General features: G+C 38.1%; 2 protein-coding genes, 1 long non-coding RNA gene and 5 other non-coding genes across 10 annotated transcripts; 2 read left to right on the plus strand and 6 right to left on the minus strand.

The window, feature by feature from the left end:
- Positions 1–1452: 1452 nt before the first annotated feature.
- Positions 1453–1525, minus strand: LOC149102440 (small nucleolar RNA SNORD24). Its single transcript, XR_016202783.1, has one exon. It is a non-coding gene; the product is annotated as a small nucleolar RNA SNORD24 (small nucleolar RNA).
- An 8088-nt stretch (positions 1526–9613) lies between these two features.
- Positions 9614–15245, plus strand: LOC110040220 (uncharacterized). 2 transcript variants are annotated; one of them, XM_089275449.1, is made up of 6 exons: positions 9614–9862; positions 9999–10081; positions 11182–12130; positions 12421–12489; positions 13143–13256; positions 13485–15245. In XM_089275449.1, the coding sequence occupies exons 3-6, from the start codon at positions 11215–11217 to the stop codon at positions 13829–13831; spliced, it is 1446 nt and encodes a 481-aa protein (XP_089131575.1). In that variant the 5' UTR covers positions 9614–9862; positions 9999–10081; positions 11182–11214; the 3' UTR covers positions 13832–15245. The 2 variants fall into 2 exon arrangements, with proteins under 2 accessions (XP_089131575.1, XP_089131576.1); XM_089275450.1 differs by having other exon boundaries at positions 13179–13256.
- Positions 15246–15604: 359 nt separating this feature from the next.
- Positions 15605–21178, minus strand: LOC110040222 (uncharacterized). Of its 2 annotated transcripts, none has more exons than XR_016202581.1 (10): positions 20986–21178; positions 19686–19713; positions 19398–19459; positions 18697–18738; positions 18128–18193; positions 17735–17767; positions 17381–17416; positions 16792–16857; positions 16318–16367; positions 15605–15722 (listed from the first exon to the last, which is right to left on the minus strand). It is a non-coding gene; the product is annotated as an uncharacterized LOC110040222 (long non-coding RNA). The 2 variants fall into 2 exon arrangements; XR_002295634.2 differs by having other exon boundaries at positions 20820–21178.
- LOC149102441 (small nucleolar RNA SNORD24) lies at positions 16632–16707 on the minus strand. Its single transcript, XR_016202785.1, has one exon. It is a non-coding gene; the product is annotated as a small nucleolar RNA SNORD24 (small nucleolar RNA).
- LOC149102442 (small nucleolar RNA snR60/Z15/Z230/Z193/J17) lies at positions 17842–17915 on the minus strand. The gene has a single exon (XR_016202786.1). It is a non-coding gene; the product is annotated as a small nucleolar RNA snR60/Z15/Z230/Z193/J17 (small nucleolar RNA).
- On the minus strand, positions 18293–18370 carry LOC149102443 (small nucleolar RNA snR60/Z15/Z230/Z193/J17). Its single transcript, XR_016202787.1, has one exon. It is a non-coding gene; the product is annotated as a small nucleolar RNA snR60/Z15/Z230/Z193/J17 (small nucleolar RNA).
- Positions 18896–18974, minus strand: LOC149102444 (small nucleolar RNA SNORD24). Its single transcript, XR_016202782.1, has one exon. It is a non-coding gene; the product is annotated as a small nucleolar RNA SNORD24 (small nucleolar RNA).
- A 278-nt stretch (positions 21179–21456) lies between the features above and the next one.
- Positions 21457–25912, plus strand: LOC110040214 (endoplasmic reticulum chaperone BiP-like). Its single transcript, XM_020745418.2, has 5 exons — positions 21457–21707; positions 21963–22299; positions 22958–23255; positions 23566–23801; positions 24523–25912. The coding sequence occupies exons 1-5, from the start codon at positions 21565–21567 to the stop codon at positions 25522–25524; spliced, it is 2016 nt and encodes a 671-aa protein (XP_020601077.1). The 5' UTR covers positions 21457–21564; the 3' UTR covers positions 25525–25912.
- The last annotated feature ends 729 nt before the right edge of the window (positions 25913–26641 follow it).

The raw sequence follows: 26641 nt of genomic DNA on the forward strand, positions 1-26641 counted from the left end.
ATGTGATACTCACTCTTGGGGCTTGACAAAAAACAGTGAATGAAAGAAATGTTGCCATTGAAAGTGAAGGGCGTTACATTATTTAAATAGACAAATTAAAGGAATGACTACCGAGACTTTTTTTTTAATATTTATTTTTTTAAATTTATGTCCAGTTCATTCAAGTTTCATTGCTTTCGGATTAACATAGACTTGCGAAGTTGTTCTTCTAGAACACAACATGTACCTAAATGAAAAACTAAAAAAATATGTTAGTATTACATACTTACCTTGAACTTGTGGCAATGGTAAAGGATCAAATGAAAGCCTCAGGATTGAATTTGTCTTCAAAGTAAATTACTCAGTGGACTATGACTGAATATGTTAAATCATCACTGGCTTTCAAATGTACAGTGAACACGACAGGTGGCATCTATGCTTTATAAAATTTAATAACTATTCTCAGTGATTTACTGAGAGGCAAAGTTTACAGCTTTACCAAAAGGGCTCATGACTACATTATATTCTAGACTTGTACAATATTTTATAACATGCAAGATGTTAATTACCTGATTAACAGTTGGCAAGCACATGGAATTACATGCAAATGTATATACACCTGCAAGATAAAAAGGCTCATCAATAATGAGAAAAAAAAACCCAGACAACTGTATTGTCTAAATGGGTTTGTAAAGTCAATTCAAACAAGTCAGCAAGAGTTTAAGCCTCTAATTGTTTCGATGTAAACTTTGATCTAACTGGAACCCACTCACAAGTTGACCACATTGCTATAAAGTGTGTTCATTGTCACACAAAAAAATAAAATCAAAAACCATTCAGTACATTAAGACAAGAAATTGTCACTGACATTATAGACCATAAATAAAGAAGACAGTTCTCCAAGTTTAAGGCGTGTGCGTTGTCCAAAAGTCGAGATATTCCATGAAATGTTCCACGCAAAATTATAGAGCCTAGTATGGAGCTGCCATGTTGGTGGACCTCCTTAGCCCTCCAATATGGTGGCCGAAAAATAGTGTAAACATCTGGAACTAACGAAGTTCATATTGGCAAATCTAGTCGACTGATTATCTGAACCTAACCAAAAAACATTTACACAAGCACTTTTCCATATACTAGCACTTTAACTCCTAAAATGGCTAAAAATCACGAGATAAGTGTATATTTTTCGACAAATGCGATCTTAGCTTTATGTCACACACCCCCATAACTCCGAAACTCAAAATGCGCTGGTTTCTAAACGAAGGACGCTATTGAGCTGGAAATTTGTAACCAGAAACAAATTTAGTACCTCTTATGTCTGACGAGGATAAAACCTTTCGTGGCTCTTTAGTTTTGGATTTGAGAATTTGATGACGTCACATGAACACACTCTATTGCAAATCAAAAATTACTGTTAGTGGGTATCTGAGAAATACTTCACACAGGGTGCTTACACCCTAGTCTCAATAATGTGGCCTCAGGCAATTTGGTGATACTTATCATCACTAATGCTTAAGATTAGCAAATATATAATACATCATTGGCCACAAAAGTTGTAACAAAAGCACGAAACCTATCAAAGACCACAATGGACAGTCACATAGTCCCAAAATGTACCATTTATGCTCACCCTTGAAACTCCCCTTGGTGAGAAGACGAGAGCTGATTTCCATGTCAGTATGCAGTTTCTGTAAAAATGCCGCCAAAAGCAAGTTGAAGTCACCAAAATGCTCAACTCAAATTCCTGGACGATGTAAAGATGGCTTCTAGGTTTTCTAAACAAGTCACAAAACGACTTTCTTATGTTCCTATTCTGGAGTCATCCCTTACACCACATATTAATAAAGTCTATAGACAAAGTTGTATTGTAGAAGAGTGGCCATTACGAGGAGGTAGTAGTGCAATATGACATGAACAGTCCACTGTTGAAGAACAATGAAATGGAGAAAAAAGGGGGGCCTGCACATTCTTGTTTTGTTTCGTGCATCAGCAGCATTGATGTTACAACAATACTGTGGAGACATACCACGCAAAAACCCTTGTGTAAGCCCAGGTCTTATTTAAACACAGAGCGAGCCTATATAGAGAGGCTGAGGTGTTCGGCCTGCCAATCAGAAATCCCAACGGGCCACTAATACTTCCATTTGATTGGTTTATTCACTCAGGTCCAATTTTAGCATGTACTTAGTTGCCACAAAATTCTGCATGGAGAGTGATCGGGTGTAATTTTTTTCTTTTTTTTAGAAGTAAGCAGTACCTTTTGAATTAAATGAAGGATAGCTTCTTTAGAAAGATGATTACTTCTTTTTTTTTTAATTTCAACTTCTTAATTTTGTTTTTCCACCTACAAAACTGTATGTTTTCGAGCTGTTTACTCAAATTTAAATGCCCTCTCTAGCAGTTTTGATGGCAGAATAGTCTTTACTCCTTCGTGGATTAACGCCGTTAAGAAATAAGTTTGGAAACTTCAACTCGTAAAGATCCCAGACACAAGCAGATTGCAAAGGAAATAATGCGCGAGATGACGATATGCAGCCCGTAAATTATCCCGGTTAAATTATAAACGTGGCTGGATTTGTACATCGCGAAGAAGTTGAATGTAACTCAAGCTGGCTCTAAAACAAAATATTATTGTATCCACGGTAATATGGTTATTCTTCAGCCAAATATCTAGAAGAGAATCCATAAGGTGAGCATTAGCTGCTGCTGTAATCTTGCTGCTAAAACTCAGTCGGTCTTTTATGACCATAATTTCCGTTTTTGGTGCGTTCAGCCACGAGTCTTCCTTCCTATTAGAGTTGGAACGTGACCTACCATATCAGGCCCCCCATATCAGACCCCAACATACAATACGAGACCCCGACCTACCATATCAGACCCTAACGTACCATATCAGACCCCGATCATATCAGTCGGGTTTGACTGTTTTATGTGTCGGGTTTAACTTTATGTTAACTGTTGTGCTAAGTAATGCAGTAATTCTTCAGTAATGTACTGAAATTGTTATGGAATATGGCTATTACGAATAACAAACTGCAAGTTCACTGGAAGAGAAAGTCGCCATTGTTGCAACTTCCTTTCTAGCCTATAGACTTCACAGCATCGCGTTTCTTATTACCGTATTCTGGTATTATTTTGTTAGGAAATATATAAATTATAAATACTTTTGAAATATATTTTTGAAGCAAGCATCCGTCCCAAAACGTTCTAAGATAATTATATGCGTCACTTTGTTTCAAGTCACGCAACCAGCGTCTTGAAATTTTTGTTGACCTCAAAATGCCTTTGTTTATTAGCGGACTTCACTGACGGATTGGTATCATGTCCGTCTCAGAAGTTATTATCCGATTGCTTCATGTAGTCACGCAATTCTCACACTCGCATATTACTCGTTTAATGTACCGAAGCTTTTCTATGCAATAAGGTAGACCGACGAGAAGTGTATAACACGTTTATAAAGATCAAGCGTAAGGTGATTTTATAGCATTTCTTTATCGGGATATTTGTATAATTTCACGCCCGAAATTTTTATAGTTATATTCATCGACAGCACTGGAAGGCCTCTTTCACTATTTTCAAATACCGGTTTAAGCAATGTCGCTTAGGTGAAAATAAGTCGTCTACTTGCAACCAGAGGGTATGGACTCCCATTAAATGACCAATTTATTCCACGTAAATACATGTCGTTGACTGAAGTTTTAAAATGAATTTTCACTTTTGGCCTCTCCTCAATCAAATAAATAAACCCGTTCAGGAGGCTGGTATGTCGACTCATAAATGTGCGCGGCTGAGAGATTGCCAGAAAAATGAATCTTTGACGAAGGTTCGAGGGTTTCTGATCAATGTTGTAGTCGCGCACGAAAAGCGTGGGGTCTGAGATTGTAGGTGTCATGTTCGGGGCCTGATATTGTAGTCTCGCGCGAAAAGCGTGGGGTCTGACATTGTCGGGGCCTGATATTGTAAGCTCGCACGAAAAGCGTGGGGTCTGAGATTGTAGGTGTCATGTTCGGGGCCTGATATTGTAGTCTTGCACGAGAAACGTAATAACTGACATTGTCGGGGCCTGATATTGTAGTCTCACACGAAAAGCGTGGGGTATGAGATTGTAGGTGTCATGTTCGGGGCCTGATATTGTAGTCTTGCGCGAAAAACGTAATAACTGACATTGTCGGGGCCTGATATTGTAGTCTCACACGAAAAGCGTGGGGTATGAGATTGTAGGTGTCATGTTCGGGGCCTGATATTGTAGTCTTGCGCGAAAAACGTAATAACTGACATTGTCGGGGCCTGATATTGTAGTCTCACGCAAAAACGCGTGGGGTCTGAGGTGGAGGGTCTGAGGTGGGGGGTCTGAGATGGGGGGCTTGGGGACTGAGATGGGGGGGTCTGAGATGGAGGGTCTGAGGTGGGGGGCTGAGATGGTGGCTTGAGATGGGGGCCTGAGATGGTGGGTCTGAGATGGGGGGGTCGGAAATGGGGGGCCTGAGATGGGGAGAACGTTCCAAACCCTGCTATCCTTCCTTCTCCCGTTCTAACGTCAATATTCTGCGAAGTCTCACTCTGTCATTTTTCAATTTCTCTTTGTTTTCTTAATAGTACTTTCTGTTTCGAATTAGTCTTTGCTCTGAATATAGACTAGTTTGAGGAATAACTCACCATTGTTCAATCAGCTTTACTATTTTAGTTAGCGGTGAAATTTGAATGTTCCATGAACTAACTCCCTTCTTGTCCTCTCTTTATGAAGGGAAAACCAGAATTCAAAAAAGTCGCTTAAATCAAGTTCAATAGGTAAAATAACCACACAAGGAGCAAATAACACACGTATGGAATAAGGTAAGCCATTTTTATTGAGAATTTTCACTTTTAACTACCTCCATGGATATCTTATTCATGATATTAATATTCGTTATTATTATTATTATTATTATTATTATTATTATTGTTATTATTACTATTTATCTTGTAGAAAATTCCATATAAACCCTTATAATTCGATGTCATATTGTGTTGCTTGCGTGGTTCAGAGAGAGAGCTTGGGCTGCCTGTGCTTAAATTACAATACATTTGACTACTGATAAGCTAGATTCAAGAAAAACATTGGGATTTTCATCTGTGGGTTAAGCTGGTGAACAGATCGTCGCATGTCTGTATATGTATACGCGTGTGCAATAAATGAAGTAGTAACAACAAACAACTTTCACATTGTACAGGATTTTCGCCTGGGTATATGTTGGTCACGTGCTAGGCAACGCTAATCAAGAAACAGATCGAATTTCATTTTTATCAGATCAAAACATTATGTTTTCAGATAGAAAACATTTGCTTCAGTCTGGGTACTATTAATGACGAATCTTCAAATGCTTTTTAAACTTATAGAAGGATAACTGATGTTTAAAAATTAACTGAAAATCTCAAGCGAAATGCTGTGTTTTTCTGTTATTTCATGTCCGTCAAGCCTCAGTTAATCAGTCGCTGGCGCCCTCATTGTTTCTCGAGAAAAGGTAAAAAACACGTTGGAAAAAGCTCTTGAACACCGGTAAACTCCGAACGCTTCGGAGTACGAAATATTTTTAATGAATCTTCGGATTGATTTAAAGTACACTAATTGCTGTAATTTAAAATTGAAAGCGACATATGTTTATGTTCTGTTATCTGAGTAAATCCTAGCACGCCTGTCAGTCACTGGTGCCGCTTGTTGAACTACAACGGAAAAAATACTTTTACTGTAAAGCGGTAAGTCGGTTTAAGGAAACAGGTCGATTCTATCGGAAACGTTTGATGACCAGAGGCAAGAAGGCTAAAGACTAAACTGTATCGCAGTGCAGTCCAGTACGGTGAATGTTACACGGTAAATGTTTTGTTTTCATTACTCGCACTTTTAATATTTCGTTCTCATTACATGCACTTAATGAATTCCAGTTGAACGAATGCGAGTAATATTACACGAAATATCACGTCTACTGCGTGTAATTACACGCATTTTAGTGTATTTGCGCGTAAAGTGCGTATAGTACATGCCCTTTACGTGCGTGTAAAGCTACAGTCCCCTTGACCGGTACTGTACGTAAATGATGCCCTTGTGTTAACAGAATGCTTTTTTTCACGACTTCTACTGTTGTGCGACTGTTGTTTCAGCTTTCCACCATTACACAAAAGAGCCAAAAAAGCCATGTTCTTGACTTTTATAGGCTCGCTGTGTGTTTAAGCAGAATTTTACGGTTATCATTGGAAATAAGAATTATTCAGTTACTTACCACAGCTAGGGAGTCTTCAATCCTCTAAAATCCATTCCAAAAAGTTGATGGTGACACAACTAAAGAAGCTGGGCAAAGCACATGCATCTGGTTACAAAATCCCTGGATGAAGCCCAGACTGAAAACTCTTGTCTTGACACCATTCTTGCTGTTAGGGACTGAAGTTGCATCCCGAGTCGAAACTAAAAGGAAGTGTTTTAAAATCACTCCCGCTATATAACGGACTCCCGCTTTTACGGAATTGTGGACACTTATATTGTCTCAGACTAAAATTTTTGTAGTCTACTCTCGTATTGAACGACAAAATTATTTTGAACTCGTGGAATAATTGTAGAAGCATATTTTTGAATAGCTTACAGGGAATATCATATGATGACACTCGCGCCATTCGCTAGCTCTTTTAATTCATAGCGTATGACAACAGTTTGACCTGCACCCTTAATTACAGCTTTAGAGGATTATAATTAAAAAACGGCACGGTCTATCAATAACTCTATCTTGATATCACTGTCCACTCTATTACGGACACCTTTCTTGCCATTACAGACTGATCCTACATCCCGAGTCGAAACTGCAAGGAAATGTATGGAATTTACTTCCGCTATTTTACGTACAAGTGGACACTTTACATTGTCTCAATCTAAAATTTGTTGTATACTCTCATTACAACGTCTTGAATGACATAATAGTCTGAAATCTAGGAATATATACTAGTTTATACACTATTTGACCTGTATGGTCGATTATGCATCAAAGTAAATGTGTACCACAAATCGTAATTGTGGACACTAACTTTTTTATAGTCTACCCTCGTAACAATTAACGTATTGAACGACATAATTATTCTGAAATCTTGGGATATTTACTAGTTTGTACACTATTTGAACTGTATTGTATGATTATGTATCAAAGTAAATGTTTATTATAAATCAAAGAAACCGGAAACCTTAAAAGAGTAAAGCAATATAGGTTTGTATATGTGACACACCAATAACATTGAAAAATACGAACAACAGATCTAATCAAAAACGTGCGAGGAGTTGCGAACCTCTCATGAAACGTAGCCATTTTTGATTGGTTAGCTTCGATCCTAAATTTTTTTAACGCTTTTCAACGGTTTCGGTTATGTTGATCAAGCCAAATGCTTCGAGCAAGATTTATAATTATGATAATTCGCCGTCAAGGACTGAATCTTTAAGAGTGCATATAACAGAGAGGAGTCCATAGTGTTTATGTTTTCACGTCAAACAGACCGTTACTTGCCGTCACGAGAAGCTACCGGTCCGTTGTTCTCAGTTTAGTTTTGATTTGTTAGTTTCCTTCTAAGTGGCCTGGGCGAGTAGTCGCGCTGTATTTTGGTAATTTACTTATTGGTAATTAGATGTACTAAGTCATTAGTATTAATTGCTTAATGTAGTGTTAGCTCTTTTATAACTTAAATAATATCATGGATAAAATAAAAAGAGTTCTTTTGTTTATCGTTTGGCAAATTGAAATGACAAAAAAAATGTTTGTAAACAGAATATAATCCGGTGTGAAACATTTTCTGTAGTTTGGGTTGTGCAAACTTGTTAAATGGCCCTCTCAGAAAAAGCTCCTTCACTCTTCTGCCTTCAGTCAATTGTCTTCATTGTCCTTTGCTATGCAAATCAATGCACTCCCTTGTATGGGCTATATAGGTATGTGCGGTCCGAAAGGGTATGTTTTTGTTAGCCATTTTGGTCATAAATAAGGCATGATTTTGCACTCTAGTCTAGTATGTTTTTTTTTTTTTTTTTAAGAAGAAGCTCCTTTTTTGTCATTATCGATAAGACCGTCAACAGAAGCCCCTCACAAATTATGTTTATGGCAAGTTAACATTGATCTGAACTAGGAAACTAATTGTAAGGCAGGACTGAAACAGCTGGGTATTGGTTTAAGGGTCAGGTCATAAATAGGAAAGGCAAAATCGCAGATATTGGTCATAAATAGGGTAAGGATTTTGGGAAGCGGGCCGCACACCCCCACCCAATTTTTCTTGGAGTACCTCCCGGGAATCATAGCTCCCAGATTCCTTCTGGTGAATCCTGGACCTCCGGGGTGGTACCCTGGGTTTAGGTTAAAAAAGACCGATATATTACCCGTTATGTCCCGTAATATTCATGATCACACACAAGTGAGATAGAAAATGGGTAAGAATGTATCCATATCAACCGTTTTCGGGAGTTCCTGGAACGCGAGCTCGCCCGGCAAACTGAATAAATAGCTTTGCCGGCGTTAATATTGTTGAACGGTGCTGAATGGGAAATACGTTCAAGACTTGAAAAAACTTCGGTAAGCCTTTCCTCAAACAACAGAGTGAGAATTTAAGTTTTTGGTATCGAAATCGACCACGAAGGGATTGTTTCGAGCCCATGAAAACCAGGGTCCTCGCTCAAGTTTGCTAACTGCAAAGCTAAGTGCGAATTTAACATTGGAGTCCACACAAGAGAATATCTGAGTCCGAAAAAGGAGCGCAATTCCCTTCAACAATCTCCATCGCCTTCGGAACGCTCTCCACCTCAGGAATGATAAGGTCACGTGAGAGGTGCGTTGATAATATGGTTCGACTAGGCGCGCAAAGCACGCCGGTGAAATGTCCTCCTTTGCTAAGTGCTAAATACTTGATCACCTGGCACAAGCATGTAATAAGGTACCCATCACAGAGCAAAAGCTATTCCAAGAATGAAAGCCTTTCGGTAACATTATTGTCTCAACCCGTGATTTTCTATAAGCATAGTCTTTTTTTTTTTTTTTTATCCTGGATGCATATAATTTTTCACGAAATTCGAAAAACGGGTCGCTTGCAAGGCTCGTCATTCTGTCTCCCACACAGCGCCTGCTTAGGAGGGGGTGGAGGGTAATTTCCTAGTCGAGCGTATTACGTTATCTCAAAAAAATTCGCCGACGATTCTGGATCGTCTTGTTTTTGACAAGAAACATTTGCATAAGCTTTGTCAAGAAAAATTTGCATAAGCTTTCTCAAAAGACGATGATCTAAATATTCTTTTTCTTTGGCCATCGTAGCTCAATAAGAAATAACACGCAAACTGCGGTGATAAACATGCGTTTTATTGCCATGTTTACCACCGTAGTTTGCGCGTTATTTCTTATTAAGCTACGATGATCTAAGCTGCTTTGACCATCTTTGAGGTAATTCAGCAACATACCATCATGACGTCACCTCGATTACGTTCGTGGAGACAACACAGTTTTCTACATTTCATTATTTAGTGGTCAAAGTCTGAAAGCGTAAAGGATTATTTCCCATGTTTTGGTAAATTTCGTTAATATTTTAGACCTGTAATAAGTTACCAACGGATGACGCACGCAAATATGGGAATCCCCGAATCTATACAACCACGTGATCAATAAAAAACCTCATAACAGTGTCGCAGAAATGTTGCACAATCAGTTTCGTCAGCCGTTGAACTCGACTCCGTCGGAATATTGCGTTCAAATACTGAATTAATCGACAGGAATACCTGCTTCCGAGAAATCAGTGGAATGAGCAAGCTCCAAAGTTGAATTTTGCTCTGAACGCAGAATTTACAAGGTGCTAGGTGTTTCTACGGAGTTTATTGCTGAGTTGGCATCTCTCTGTACTTCAGGTATATTTGATACAGAATAACAAATCCAATCACGTTGTCGATGCCATTTTTGAAATTTTGCTGTTATTTGATACTGGTATTTTCTGTTGGTTGCTTTACAGTATTCAAACTAACTTTTAACATGCTTTCCATACAGCCACCAGGGGTCAGTGTGTTACAGGTTGAAGACAAACGTATTCAGAACAGGCTGTAGAACAAGACACGAAGATCCTCGCCGAGGTAAGATTAATCTACGTGTTTTACCCTCAAACGTTATTGTTCGGTCAAAACATCGAAATCATCGCTCAACACTAGAAAAGAGTAACAATACACGATTGACAGAATTTGTAAATTTGGGGCTTATCGTCTTTTCGAACACGTAGCTTTTTAAAATGTTTACTTTTCTGCGGCCGCGGGTGTCGAACTCTACAGTTTAACCGAGACTGTATATTTGCAAGGTCATAAGCTAGATTTAACTCGTAACGTCTCAGATTCAAATCCTTAATCAATCAGTAGTCGACCGAGGACTTCTCGCGGAAAGCAGAATCTCAGAATAAGGGAACGTCAATATCATCATGTTATGCTAATTATAATCTTGCTTACAATTATTGATTGCTATAAAATCGATAATTCCTGTATTCAGGTATATCGATTGTTATATATTGACTGAAAAAAATACAAATAATTGAAATCACTAGAACACTGATTCTGTTGTTTATTCTACTTCATCTAAATGCCGATGCTACGATGAGACTGGAGAGTTTTACACTGCTACTCTAACCTGAGCTTCTTCCGGTGTCATTAACTATCTAAGAAAGTTGTAAAGCCCAAAATGTTTCTGTTAGTTATTTCTGTTCTTGTTATTTTGTTGATGATTAATGATTTTATAAAAGAAACGCAGGCTTTGAAGATAAAATGACTCAATGAAACCATTAAAGAAAAATTTTGTCAATCATTTTATCAGACGAGTGTAACTTGTTAAAGGGCAAAAATAATTTCCGATAACAATCGATACCAATTATTGATGAATCAAACATTATTGATTACTATCAGCAATTGATAACAATCTGTCTAAAAACATTTTTCTTCATTGCTTTTCATAGATTGCTATCAATTAATCAATTGATTGCTATTAATCTTCATCGATTTTCATCGATTGTTATTGATTGATTTTGATTACAAATTTATCAATTGACTTTGCCTGGCCTCGGGGGAAGATGTACATGTATTATCTGTTACTGGCCTTATTGGTCTAATTAACTAGAGGGAGCTGCATGTTAATGTATTTACTTTTTTTATTGTATAAATATAATTAATTATGCTATTGTTTTTCTTTTCAGGAAATTCTTGTACTGCTACAAGTGCTACCATGGATGATATTATCTGCCGTAGGAAAGCCCTTAACAGGTTGTTCACAGACATCAGAAATTGAATTCTATGACCCCACTGATCCGGGAGCTAAGACTATGTGCAGAAAATGTCCTGAGTGTCCCGAAGGTCAAGGATTGACCCCACAGTGTGGTAGCAGGGTTCCAAATGACACCAAAATAGTATGTACACTATGCCAGGCAAATGTGTCATACTCAAACAGCCATGGCATAGAAAGTTGCAAGGCTTGCCATGAATGCGGTTTAAAGAATGTAATTCAGAACTGCACACCGGACAAAAATCGCAAATGTGGAACTAAGTGTCCCCAAGGTTACTTTCTTGATGACAATGATATCTGCCAGGAATGCTATTTTTGCTGCGACAGTGTCAATGACGCCCAAAGACGTCAAGGATGCATAGACATTGGAATGAGCAGGAATTGGCAGTGTGAAAAAACTGAGCAAAATCAGCGCTGTAAAGAAACCTTTGAAAAAGTGACAACTAAGCAAACTGACACAGAACCGGCTGTCCCTCCTAATCATAGTACCATAACTGAGAAACATGACATTGTTAAGTCTGTTAAAACCCATGGTCAAGTTAATGACAAATTTGCCACTACTTTGCCACATCAACCTGGCAGAAATCTTACTGGGTCACAAATTTTATCAGTTGATGGAAGTACACCTACAACAATTCGAGGGAGAACAAAATTGGCAGTGTTACCTGAAAATGATGATTCTGAAAATACAGCCCAATCAACAAAAAAAGACAAGGAACAAGAAGAACATGGAGCTGTAGATTTAAGAGTTGTTATAGGAGTCGTGATTATCATCACCATTATCTTGGCACTGGTCCTAATAACCTCAAAACGCATAAACCAGTTTTGCTGGTTTTCAGGGACCAATAAAACAAAACTGGCAGGTGAGAATAAACTGATGATGAATAGAAACTGATAGACGCTTCCTATTTGAACATGGTATATCTACTAATATATCATTGAATGAAACAATTTGACAACTAAAGTTGAACTGTTTTATGTTACCTTTGGTTTAAAACTTTTAAGCCAAAGCTTAATTTTAGCCAAAGATAGTGCGTAATAATGTTTCAATAACTTATTTGAATAAGTACTGTAAAAAAAATTACTTGTCAGTGCTGAAGTTAATTGATAATGTGACTAGTTTTTCAAAAGACCTTTCATTCTTTTTGTACAGATAATCCTGAATTGATACCACTGAACTCCATCTGTGAACCTACAGATTCAGGCCGTGCATCTCCTCAAGGTATTTATTTAGTTATTCTGAATACACACAATCAGTCAAGCCATATAGTGTTCCCAAAGCTGTCTGTAACAAAGTGATGTCTACAGATGTGAAACAGTGTCTTTAAGAGACTGGGTTCAACTGTATAAATGGTTGGTAGACGCTCTCTCACAAACACCAGTGTCCAGGACCGATAGCCGTAGTTTGCAGACCAGTTAACTTGAACCTGTAAATTTTAGTTATATTAGCTCCCTCCCTTGAGACCTAGACACAAGTTTCAGTGTCTAATTATTATCAACAATGAATCAAAATTACATTTTGAAATCAGTGTAATTTATATTTTTACTGCATTGATACACGTTGATCTCCAAAATTTATTGTAATAACCTGACATTACCATCAACAATAATTTTGCACAACTGTTGTCAGTAGTAAAGAAGTCCATGTCTGCATGAAATTTTGGTGTCCAATATTTTGGAGTTCCATTAATGAAGTGAAGATGTACAAAACATTGTTTACTTTTTCTACAACATTCAATAATGCATGTACTCTGTAGGGGAGAGAAATCTTATTTTGTTTACCTGTCACCTATCCACTTTGTGCCAAGTAGCACATTGTGAGGCCTTATATCAGTCTTCAAAATAGTTATCATTCATTATCAGTGTCTTTTGCAGACATAGCAACTGAAGTCTCTCCATTGTCTTGTGCAGATAACAACTTAACAACTGAAGAGCATGAGGAGTCTGGCAAGAACATTTGCCAACCAAATCCAGCAGACATTCCTGAAGGTAAAATGTTTAAACTGTATCAGACGTACGCATATATATACAGCACGATCTTTTGCTACTACTCATTAAATTTTTGTCAGTGTTATTACTTTGTTGCCATAATTGAGTACATTGTGTAAGGTCCCTATGATCTAGATAAGAAAAGGTGGGGGAATCAAAGGTACGGGAAATGTTTGAGAAATACATAAAAAGCCAGTTTGCTAATTAACTCATCAAAACAATTTCCAGGTTGTCGCATCTCTGAGATGGAACAGCTGTGTGACAATGAAGGTAACTTGATGTTATTCATCATTCAAAACAAGCTTGATGCCCTCAGAACTCCCACTCGTAAAACATGGCGCAGCGTTGGACAACTTCTACAAGTCAGCTCTGATGATTTGGACTTGATAGAGACTGATTATATGGCAGGGAGAAGTCCTACAGAAAGCCTGCTGGCAAAATTAAAAAATCATAAGAAGGAACCCACAATGAGGGAGTTTGTTAAAGCCCTTACTATTTGTGGTAGACATGATGTAGCAGATCTCATCTGCAATTGGCCATGGGCAAAATATTTTGTACCAATTCAACCACAGTGAGAACCAATGTGATATGGCTCAGTAGGCAGCAGCCAGAGGCAATGAAGTTCAAGTTGGTGAAATAAATCTTTCGATAGAAAGTTGACCGTGACACAACAAAAGCAGTTGGTCAAAGTACACCTGGTTACAAAATCCCAGAATGAAGCAAAGAAAAGTGACACTTCAGCCAGCAGGAAACCTATCTCGTGCCCTCAACCTTCGATCAACAATCACTGAAAAAGTGACTAGCAGCAATAAAGCAGTTGCAAAGGGTGTTCAAACCCAATGGTCTTTGCAAAAATAGAACTTCATTGCTCTTTATTGCAGTCAATACATAAAATCCCACTGTAATTCTTAAACACAAATTGTATGGTATTGGAGTTAACCAACAGCGGTATAATTTATGACGTACATGTAGGTTTATTATTAACTAGCTCATGGACATTAATGCTTGATCATGTGATAGCTCATCAGTTCTATTCAGACAGCATTCTAGCTTAGTTGTTTACCCACCCACCCACCCCGTGGGCCACATCGTTTCAAGGTGCACCTTCGGTTGCCCCCCCCCCCCCCCTCGATGTGGCTTACAGCTGTAGCTATTTCCGGCAAACAAAGGTTACTTAAGATATTGTATATAGTTGTTGTTTATTTGATTGTGTGATTGCGTTACAGGTAGAATTATGCTACAAGCACTATTTTAGTCAGACTCTTGAACTTGTCTAATGGACATTTGTTATACTGAATACTTGCAGCTTTCTTAGCTTATAAATCGCAACATAATGTTCTTAGTTTTGAAGTTGTAGCCTTCAAACTATTTTACCACTGAAAGGATTCTGAGCATACATCTAGAGATTTCCAAAAAAACTTTTCAAACATTTCACTTCCAGGATGTTTTTCCAAGCATAACACAATTGTTTTCCCTCAAGATTGCCTAATTGGGGCAAGGGCACCATCATTTACATACACTATCCTTTTCTTGCTTTGGTGAGAGTTAATACTGTATTTTTGAGAACATGTCAGTTACACAATATAAATTATAACGGTTAGGATGGCCCACATCATTTTAGCTGCATTTAATATTCGTAAATGAAATTATTCATTGCATATCTTATCACTGTTGTTATAAGCTATTCAAATTATTTCTTGTTTTTACTTCTATATTAATTTTACTCCCATATCATATCTATCACTATTATTACTAGCTATTCCAGACTTATTTCTTTTTTTTAATTGTATATTTACTCCAATATCATATCTATCACTATTATTACTAGCTATTCCAGACTTCTGCTTGTTTTAAAATGTTTAATTTGTCTATTCCTAGGTTAGGACTCATTATTATTCTGTGCCTTCTAAATGGTCATAAGTTTTCTTGGCACCATTAATTGTTAGTAATATTTGTAATGACAATAAAAAATAACACCCAAGGTAAAAACTGGTCTTCATACATTTGTTACATTACCAACTAGGAAAGCCATCTTGCTCATGTTGCAGCTGCACATTTACGTTACTTCTCAGTTCTGAATGCTTTGCATAAAGGGAGGGCTTACATGTAGCATGCAGGGAGAAGGATTTAGTTTCACTGATATCAGTGCGATGGTGCCTGGTGGGTGCCACTCACAGGGATGTCATGGTTACAACGCATGTTCACCTCGTAGGGCGTGGCTCCACCCTCCTTACAGGCAGCTTCCCCATACTTAACTATTGTTGATGAGTTTAACCAGAAATAAGAGGGGTTGCTATTATTGCCTTTCACTTCAGGTAAATCATGGATATTCAACAATTCCAAGAGTCTTTTTAACTATTGAGCATAATTTTTTATTACTGTTCAGCTCCTTCAAGTTTCAATTTTTACAATTCATCACGTTCAAGTTCGACTTGTGAAGTTGTTGCTTTAGATCGCTTCATGTACCTGAGAGGAAACAAAGCAATAACAAGTCATTATGGGTCCATACATGTACAGTGCTTGAAGTTGTGGCAATGGTAAATGGTCAAGTGAAAGCCTCAGGATTGAATTTGTCTTCACAAATTACTCAGTGGATTATGACTGAATATGTTAAATCATCATCGGCTTTCAGATGTACAGTGAACATGTCAAGTGACATCTATGATTCAGTATAATTCTCAAACTCATCAATACATTTAATTCATTGAGTTTAAACAAAGGAAATCATGACCATGACAGTGTTTGGATATCTGATCTTAATTAGCATAGATTTTTACGATTTTATTTCTCCGTTTTCTCAGTTTAAAGTTTTCATGAAGGAAATATATCAAACACCCAACCATGTGTTTTCAAGACCACATTTCTAAAGACCTCAAATTTAGTAAAAATACACCCCTATGCATCATATTTTCAACTCTCTTCTTGGTGTTTAGAAATGTGTTCAAACATAGTCTTTCTTTAGTGAGATGCAAAAGCTTGCACCTTTACTAAGTTGGCTCATCACTACATTTTGTTTCCCACTAGATGAACAATATTTTATAACATGTAAGATGTTAATTACCTGATTAACAGTTGGTAAACAAACAGGGTTACATGCAAATGTATTTGCACCTGCAAGATAACACGGCTCATCAATATTGGGAAAAATAACGAACGACTGTATTGTCTTAATGGGAGTTTGTTAAAATCAATTCAACCAAGTCAGCAAGAGTTTCCTCTTGTTGTTTCACTGTTAACTCATTGGCTCTCTCTCTGATCTAACTGGAATCCAATCAGATTTGCACAAGTTGACCACACTGCTATTGCAAGTCAACTGTGACTGGATATCTGTGAAATTCCTCACACAGGATGCTTACACCTTAGTGTCAATAGTGTGGCCTCAGACAATGTGGTGACACTTATCATCATTAATAATGTTCAAGAGTAGCAAATATATAATACATCATTGGCCACAAACGTTTTAACAAAAGCAAGAAACTTGCCAACAAACACAATACAGTTACATATACTCCCAAAATGTACAATTCATGCTCACCCTTGAAACTTGCCTGGGTGAGTGGGCGACTGGATGAGTGCTGCTTTCCGTGTTGATGTGTAGTTGCTGTAAAAATGCAAAAACAGTAAAAGCCACCAAAATGCCCAACTTGAATTCCTTGACCATATGTAGAAATGGCTTCAGTGCTTCAGACCAAAAACCAGGATTTCTAATCAAGTCACAAAATGACTTTCTTATGTCCCTATTCTGGAGTCATCACTTGCACCATACATTAACAAACTCTATGGTCAATTCTTGTAAAGAGAATACTGGAGCACCACAAACACACATAGCTCAACCTTCCCTCCCCAGCTGCTGCTTGGGACAGGCTTAACTGGTATTGTCAAGGGGTGGCCATTTTGAGGGGGAAGGGGTGCAATAGACATGTCCTCCACTCCACAAGAACAGTGAAATAGAGAAAAGGGGGGTTTGCACTTTTGGATTTGGGATCTAGTGCATCAGCTGCATTTATGTCAAAACGATACTGTTTACATGCCGCACAAAAACCCTCATAAATATGTGTAAGCCCAGGGCTTCTTTAAGCAGAATTTTACGGTTCAATCATTGGAAATTATTAATTAATACTTACCACAGTTGGAGAGTTCTCAATCCTCTTAACTCCATTCTTGGTTTTTTTTAAAAAAACAATTCAATTGAGAAGCATCATTAGTAGTTCTGTAACAAAGATGATCAACTGAATCCCTTGCAACTTGTTGTGAGAAGTGACTTGACACATCAGACAAACAACCCAGGTTTTCTAACCAAGTCACTGAGTGACTTTCTTATGTCCCTATTCTGGGGGTCATCATTTGCACCAAGCACCTCCATTTTACCAATGCAAGACAGAAAATTAACATAGAGAAAATTAACGCATCAAGACACACCTGAATGTAATTTACAAACAGATTCTATTCTAAACAAAATGTTCTGCCAATACCCTCACCTCTGAGGAGAACAGAAAAGTCAGCAAAAGCATCTGAAAGATCAACATAAAGCTTTGTTACCTACATGTACAAAATAAATTTGGCTTGTTTGCCAAAGCAGACTGTTGGGTGGTATCAGATAGGGGCGAAATTTATCGTCACCAAAAGTCAGGTGAACTATGAAATCATCATACACCACACACTGAAACAAAAGGAAATATGTACATTTCATGGACTTTTAAAAATAAGCCTAACAATTCATCAGTAACTAAATGCTGAAGTTCACTAGCCCTGGATGGAGATGCACCATAGAATTCCATATTATCTTGCCCAAGAACACAAATAAACAACTAGATTAAGCTTATTTTCAGAAGTTTAAATAACTAAAGAAGTAAGCTAAAGATTTTCCCCACCTTGACTACATGTCACAAGAGTAGGGACTGCATAGAGTAATGGAAACTCTTTTTGCTAACAGCTTTCTGAAACAACAATAAAAGTATTAGAGACTTACTGGTTTATTTAGAATACAGGAATCCATGGTTAACACAAGTGTCTTTAGGCTACAGTGTAAAGCTAATACATGGTGTCAGATAGAGCTAATGTCAACTTCACTACAATAAAGTTCAGTTGAACTATGCAATCATCACACACCAGTCTGGCTAATTACTACAACAATAGAAGCTAGTTGAGTAGATGTTCAACGATTGCCAAGCATGCCTTTTTTGAAAAGGGTAGTAACAGTTTGATTGTGAGATCAGCAGTCAGTCTTCAGCAGTGTTAGACTTACATGAGGGTTCCCTGCTCGAAGTAAACAAGTTAGCCCACTTGATCACTAAAGGAAATTCATTTTCATTGAAGTGCATAACTGAATGGGCAATTTATCATATCATTGATTGATTTGTCAAGAGAGTTCTTACTGATAAGGCAACTGTTACATTCAAATGTGTGTGACACTAAAATGGAAGTGTTACAGGCAACAAACCTTGTCAACTCTTTATTACTGAAGCACATCTCTTTGCTCAGCCTGTGAAATATAGGATTAGTTATATACAGACTGTATGTAAGTTTTCTGCATTTACCACCTACACTTCATTGTTAATGCTAGGGAAAAACTCTTTGCTTTGAATGTAATAAACAGCCTTGCTAATAGTTAAACAAGTATTAAACTGTACTTCATGCAGTGCCTCAGCGATCTTGGTGGTCACAGTTGTCATCATTTCTCAATGATCAACTAGCAAATATTGGAAATCATCACCGGCACAAGCAACACAAATTAGCACGTTGTACAACAAATAAGTATGAACTTGTTATAGCTAGGGAACAATTTCATGCCAATATCCCTTTTATCTGCCAAGCACTCATCTAGATTTTCCTCTTAATAAATTTGTCAGGTGGCCACTTTTTAAAGTGAAAATGAAAATCGATTGAGGGTCTATTTGTTAAGGAAGGCAAAGAATACAAGAAATGGTTTTGTGTTTTGTGACACCTCCATCCTTTTGATATTGATTTGAAAGGTAGCAATTCAAATTTGGGAATTTTTTTTTTTTTTTTTTTTCAAAAAATAGAGACTTTGAGGGAGCCTCTAGAGTGCATAATAATATAGTCCATGTACAGTGTTAATAAATTGCAATCTTTTGATAATGTCCCGCAAAAGAAAAATTAAGCTTGAGAATATTTCCTCACCAGATTCTCTAATTCGGATTGACCTGAAGTCATCAACAACTGCCAACATGTTTCATCTCCAGCTGTTATTTATACAAATAAGGGGAAAAACAACACAAGCATTAAACTTGACATTTGACTACAAATTAAACAAAATCCAGTACATGTGTCATGCATCAGGCCTATCGATCACACATCACAAAGCTGTATGTACAGCCCTCTGTGTAATAAGAAGTTTCATCAAATGCACTAAGCAAGGATTATAATACATTGGGAATAAAATATCAACTCATCCATATACAAACTTACCTACATGTATAAATTGTCAACACTTCACCTGTGAGACAAAAAGTAATTTGCGATGTTGACTCCAACATATATTAGATGATCATATGCGAGGTGAGGAGGGATAATCAGGTTTCTATGAAACTCAGAGAACAACCTAGTATATTGTGCAACTTCAGTTATAAACAGTTTTGATTCTCTTCACTGACGAACTAAGAGAGATTCCCATTTAAACTGTTCATCATCAGTGCACATTCAAACCCTCCACAAGGGCTACAGATATTGCTACTTCAACAAAGATGTAAATCTAATGACAAACATGAGGAAAAATAAAGATAAAAAATATTCCACCCTTTAAATCTTAGAATACGAGACAACATCAATCCCCTGGTCTGGAAAAAGCAATTGACTGTTGACATTTCAGAGGAGCTAGGTACATGTCATACATTTGTGCACACAGGGAACCAACAGATCTAGAAAAAGGCAGGCCACTGTTTTTCAATTTGTCTGCCATTGCCATCAAGTTCAACAAAATCTGTTCAGTCCTGTGTCCAAGATTTTTCTCACATCCAGGTTATTTATTTTACATTAACTTGGTGCACCTGTTTTACCAATTTGATAATTCCACGGTTTTTCTATGGTTTGTCAAGGACTTAGTCTTTTGCACACATGCCCTTCGCTTCTTTTCAAATACAATGGAGAAAAATAGAAATATAAATTGGAAGAGCCTGGTTCACATTCTCACAGCGTGACCTTGCCCCTTTAAATCTAGTGCAGATAGCGCTTAACGTTGAGAACACGTGATATTTTCCTGGCAATGGTTCGAGTTTGCCAGATTTTCAGCACAGTTGTTTGAAATTGTTCTAAACTAACGGGAAATAGCATCAAGAACTATTAAGCGTGCTTCAAACGTTATATATTTATGCGTTTGAAATGAAGTTGTGAAGAACGAAGAACACATACAGGCATTCATGCGCCACGTGCTCGTGACCAAGCTAGAGCTTGTGTACGATGGAGATTTTGCGCCGAAGTTTAATTCAAATAGGATGTTAAACACTGACCTAAATACACTTGGCGTATCTGTATGAACATGAGAAAACCACAAGGGTAATAACCCCGATAAGAAACGCTTCTTACGCTTGATACGGTCAAGTTTACCTTCTAGGGTGAGCGCCATTTAGAAACGGTGCCGGTAGGCATAGGAAAAAGGCGTAACTTTTCAAGCCTTTCAACATTTGGTGGCTTACACGCTTTCCCATTAGTGGTAGTGCCAAGGTCTTGAAGTCATCTCGCTTGATGATTTAAGCTGCAGTGTGTAACATACCCGGTAAAAAGGCAGACGATCATCCTCTCAAGATTGCACATCGCATGGTTTGTCCGAATGGATCGTAAACCTCGTGGTTGTCTTGCACGAACAATCCGACTCTTACCGAAGATAGACGAAGTATTTTCGGGAAAACGTGATTCGACCCCGATTTGACCAATAACAATTATCCAGGCAAGAAACTTGCCATTGTGTTCTGAATACAGTTATAATGGACGCAAATTACTTTAATTTTGCTAATATCGAAAACAGCCAACATCAGTCGTTAAATATGTCATATTTGTTTTATTTTAACCCCAGCTTTTAGAAACCGGAAGTGACTTTGTTGCGAAACGCTGGCGAGTTCTTACGGTGACACGACATCCGAATTCAGCCGAGGAGAATGACGAAACTTTGTGGCGTGGACCAATCAGAATAGGCCACCGGGAAGCAGCTCGACCAATCAGCGAGGGCCACGCGTGGTGGCGAGCGAAATATCAACCGGCTCGTGTACGTCCTTGTCATAAATTTTGTGAAGTTTTTCTCCCAAGTGGAAAGTGTCACAGGTTCTTTTTGGAAAAAATACAACTTGATTTCAAAATGAGAACAATTTGCACATTTTGTGCGGTGGCTTTAGCCAGTAGTTTACTTCTAGTCAGTGGTGAAGACAAGAAAAAGGACGAAAAGGACAAAAAGGACGTAGGAACTGTAATCGGCATCGATCTTGGAACAACGTATTCTTGGTGAGTAATCGAAATGCAGTTTGCTACCCTAATGGAAATTCTTCGGTTGATGAAACCGTTTACTTCAGCTCCAGTCGTTTTATCGTTTCTTTTGAGATCAGTTTAGGGAACAACAACCCCTAGGGTGGATATTTTACATGTTGTAAAAGTGGTTTCTTCGCACTGTTTGAGAAGTTCGTCTTAATTCGATGTGATTAAAACGGAGAGCTAGATCAATACAATTTATAAGCTTATATATATTTTTATTTTTTACAGCGTTGGTGTATTTAAGAACGGTCGCGTTGAAATCATCGCAAACGAACAGGGAAACCGAATTACTCCATCGTACGTGGCTTTCACTCCTGAAGGCGAACGACTGATCGGCGATGGAGCGAAAAATCAGCTGACAACAAATCCAGAGAACACTATTTTTGACGCCAAGCGTTTGATCGGGAGAACATGGGACGATAAATCAGTCCAGAGCGACTTGAAGTACTTCCCATTCCAAGTGATCGAGAAGAACAAGAAGCCCCATGTTCGAGTAGACGTTAAAGGAGCGAAGAAAACTTTTGCAGCTGAAGAAATCAGTGCTATGGTTCTCAGTAAAATGAAGGTAAGATGACCATTTGGTACAAAGAAATCAAATTGATTGTAGCCCTTTTATAAAAATAAATTATGTAGAAGTTTCTGTGTACTGGAGGCGTTTCAATTGTGTTTTGTTAAGTTGACTGCTTGACTTGCCGGTGCTGTGGCTGTTGCTTGGGCTTTAAAAAATGACATGACAGGTTGTGAGTAATGTTTCTGTAAACATGGACTTATTATTTAATTACGCTCATCAAAGGTTAAATGTGTTGGGTGAGTCAAGGGAATTGAAGTGTTTTCTATTCTTACGAAACCAAAGAAATTTAATGTTCCATTACATGTAGTTTTTCAGAGTTTTTCATTTTTAATTTTTTTTTGTATGGTGGGTATGCTTCGGTACTGTACCTGTAATTGAGTGCTGTGGTTTTGAGCCCAGGCACTGGGGCCTTGGGCAATGCACCCAACTCTTATTGGGTTGGGGGTATGGACTCTGGAAATATGCGTTAGCCTGCTGGACCATGAAGTTGAAACATGGAGTCCACTTATGGTGAAAGTGCAGAACACTTGGAAAGTCTAGATAGGCAAATGAGTCACTGCATACCAGAAATTAGACCTATTTTCAGAAGCTGGTTATAATTTTGTGATTGGTCCGGCAATGATTGTATTTTTACCTTGTGTTATCATTTCAGGAAATTGCTGAAGCTTATCTAGCGAAGAAAGTTACCCATGCTGTTGTTACTGTGCCTGCATACTTCAACGATGCTCAGCGTCAGGCCACAAAAGATGCTGGAACCATTGCAGGTCTTAATGTGATGAGAATCATCAATGAGCCCACAGCTGCTGCTATTGCTTATGGTCTGGACAAGAAAGAGGGAGAGAAGAACATCCTTGTGTTTGATCTTGGAGGTGGAACTTTTGATGTGTCTCTGCTGACTATTGACAATGGAGTCTTTGAAGTGGTAGCAACTAATGGAGACACTCATCTCGGTGAGTTAGAGAATGTATGCTGTTCTCTTTTTCACAAACTGAATACTACAAATATTTCTGGTATGCACTAATTCTGTGTTGCTGCCAGACAGAAGTACACACTGTAGAATGAAGACTCTCTCACAAACAAACTACATGTCCAAGGGTCGCAACATTTATTTAGCTGATAGGCTGCAACAACATTAACATTCCCTCTATCTCAAGTCTAATTTCTTTTGTAGGCATGCAAACCGTGATATTTTTAATAATTTTATTATTTTTACTATCCTGGAGCTAAACAATTGGCATTTTTTGTTGATTTCATTGTTAGGTGGTGAAGATTTTGATCAGAAAATCATGGACTATTTCATCAAGATGTACAAGAAGAAGAAGGGCAAGGACATTCGCAAGGACAACAGAGCTGTTCAGAAGCTCCGTCGTGAAGTTGAGAAGGCCAAACGTGCCCTTAGTACTCAACATCAGGCTCGAATTGAAATTGAATCTTTCTTTGATGGAGAGGACTTCTCTGAGACTTTGACACGGGCTCGCTTTGAAAACGAAAACATGGTAGGTATATTTTTCTTAATGGATGCATGTATTTAGATAAATCATATGTTTACAAAAGATTCTTTTCTCTAAAAAGGTGGTAATGGATAGAGCTATTGTGTGGCAATTGTGGAGCATTTTCTCATTTCCAAGATGTAAAAAGATCTTTAGTGCACTTCACAGAATCAGTCGGTGGCTTGTATCTTTACAATGCAAATCTTTTGACAAACTGTTTCCAAAGTTTGTTTGAAACTCTCGAAGTTCACGATGAACTTGGCACTTCATTACATTTGAACTTCACAACCAACTTGTAAATTTCCCTGCAAACTTTGTTGCAAATTAGCAAATTTTGACACATTAAGAGTTCAAGGTAACAGTCAATAGGTTGCCTGTCTCTCCATCCACTTTTCCTTGTCAAAGATTTATTTATTCCTATTGACTGCAAATTCACAACAACTTTTACAGTGAAACTGACGGTGAATTTCACAGTAAAATTTACAACTTCATTCTGAAGTTCAACTATGTAATGAACTTGCCAAGTTTGTATCATCAGGAATTTCAATTGAACTCTGGAAACCATTTGTCAAAAGTTTGGAGAAATGCAAGTTGTAAACTTGTTTTTCCCCACTACTTTTGAATGCTGCAAGCCAATGAGAGTATGATCTTGCTGCATTGCCAGTTCACTCAAGGTGACTTCAGTGCCTGTTACTTACCACCTAACATTGTTGCAACCCTTTTGCAGGAGGCCTTCAAATCCACATTGGTGCCAGTTAAAAAAGTTCTTGAAGATGCTGGTCTGAAGAAAAAGGAAATTCATGAAATTGTTCTTGTTGGAGGCTCAACTCGTATCCCTAAGGTCCAGCAGCTTGTCAAGGATTTCTTTGATGGCAAGGAACCAAGCCGAGGCATCAACCCTGACGAGGCTGTAGCCTATGGAGCAGCAGTTCAGGCTGGAGTGTTGGGTGGTGAGGAAGATACTGGAGAGGTGGTGCTCCTTGATGTTAATCCACTTACCTTGGGTATTGAGACAGTGGGTGGAGTCATGACCAAACTTATCTCTAGAAACTCTGTCATTCCAACAAAGAAAGCCCAGGTATTCTCCACAGCTGCTGACAACCAGAACACTGTTACCATTCAGGTATTTGAGGGGGAAAGACCAATGACCAAAAACAACCATCTTCTTGGCAAATTTGATCTCACTGGAATCCCACCTGCTCCACGTGGTGTGCCGCAAATTGAGGTCACCTTTGAAATTGACGTCAATGGTATCTTAAGAGTGTCCGCAGAGGACAAGGGGACTGGAAATAAGGAGAAGATCACCATCACCAATGACCAGAACAGGCTTTCACCTGAAGATATTGAGAAAATGGTCAATGATGCTGAGAAGTTTGCAGATGACGACAAGAAAGTCAAGGAGAAAGTGGAAGCAAGAAATGAACTTGAAAGCTATGCATATTCATTGAAGAACCAGATCGGCGACAAAGAAAAGCTTGGTGGAAAACTGTCTGAAGATGAAAAAGAAACAATAAGCAAAGCTGTTGAAGAAAAGATTTCATGGCTTGACAAGAACCAAGATGCTGATGTAGATGACTTCAAGAAACAGAAGAAGGAATTGGAAGATGTTGTTCAACCTATTGTTAGTAAGTTGTACCAAGGACAAGGAGGACCGGGTGGTCAGGAGGGAGGTAGCCCTCCACCTGGGGAGGAAACACCAGACGAAGAACATGACAAGGATGAGCTTTAAGGCTCAATATTGTAAATTAGCATTCCTGGACAATTTGTGCCCTGTCAAGATCAAAGCACACTTTTTTAGAAATCTAAGAAGCACTTTGATGAATTGGTGAACATTACTTGGTTGCTATCTTGTTAAATTGCTTAGTTGAGGGAAAGTCATTGTTTTATGAGTGGACGTGAAACATGGCAAAAGTGACAAGTATAATATAGTATATGTACAGCGCGCCGGTAGATCTGTCACTGGATTTTTTTCACATTTTCAGCCTATTGTAATACTCTCAATCTTGAGTTCTTGATGAACATCAAACTAAAAAGCATTTCTGTTATTTATCTTCCCGTCTCTCTATTTGGATTGCAAGAGAGCTAGAGAATTTTTTCATTAAAAATACTAATTGATACTTCTTTTGTCTGTTTAGTGTGATTGTTGTATGGGCTATCCCACCCTTTATGTTCGGGAAGAAAAAGAGAATTTAAGAACACTTCAGCAGTCATTTCTTGCAGTATCTTGTAGTATTCATACTTTGTCCGTTACGCAATGCTTTTCTGGGGAAGAAGCTTTCGTGACAGCCTAATAACCTGTAAGTAGGAGACTGCCTTGTTGGCGTATTACTAAATTTAAAAACGCGCAATTGTAGGCTGATTTGCACGGGAGATGCAAGTGTAACTAAGTGTTGCCTTTTTAGAGCAGGAGGAGAATGGCTCCAACTCGGTCTTTATGTCAGGCATTTGTCATTCTTTTTTAAAAAAATCTTGGAAATGCTCCACGGTGGGGTTAGCTAATTTGTACAAATCTCCAGGGAGGAGCTTTGGGAAGAGCACAAATGAAAGTCAAAATTTATTTTAACCATTGACTATGGAAACAAGAACTGTTCACCAGCAAACTGATCTCACTAACACTAGTCTTGCAGTTTCTGGAAAATGTTCACTTCCGGAAAGCAAGGAAATACAACAGTTGGCAGTCGTCTAGCTGAATTTACTTCATGCCCACATCTCTCAATTCAGGAGTACCAGTGATAGGACAGGTGTTTACATGTAATCAGTGATCCAATCTGACCAGAAGTGCTAGGACTTTTTACAAGGATTCGAATAATTATAGCGACACGAAGGAGGACTAGGGCGAGTTCAAG

This window comes from Orbicella faveolata, unplaced genomic scaffold (genome assembly GCF_042242905.1).
Source record: "Orbicella faveolata isolate gen_17 unplaced genomic scaffold, um_ofav_v1 contig_36, whole genome shotgun sequence".
Lineage (NCBI taxonomy): Eukaryota > Metazoa > Cnidaria > Anthozoa > Scleractinia > Merulinidae > Orbicella > Orbicella faveolata.

Coding starts and splice junctions, on each gene's coding strand:
- LOC110040214 (XM_020745418.2), top strand. CDS start 21,565: ATGAGAACAATTTGCACATTTTGTGCGGTGGCTTTAGCCAGTAGTTTA. Junction 22,300..22,957: donor TGGTTCTCAGTAAAATGAAG/GTAAGATGACCA, acceptor TTATCATTTCAG/GAAATTGCTGAAGCTTATCT. Junction 23,256..23,565: donor TAATGGAGACACTCATCTCG/GTGAGTTAGAGA, acceptor TTTCATTGTTAG/GTGGTGAAGATTTTGATCAG.
- LOC110040220 (XM_089275449.1), top strand. CDS start 11,215: ATGATATTATCTGCCGTAGGAAAGCCCTTAACAGGTTGTTCACAGACA. Junction 12,131..12,420: donor CAATAAAACAAAACTGGCAG/GTGAGAATAAAC, acceptor CTTTTTGTACAG/ATAATCCTGAATTGATACCA. Junction 12,490..13,142: donor AGGCCGTGCATCTCCTCAAG/GTATTTATTTAG, acceptor TGTCTTTTGCAG/ACATAGCAACTGAAGTCTCT.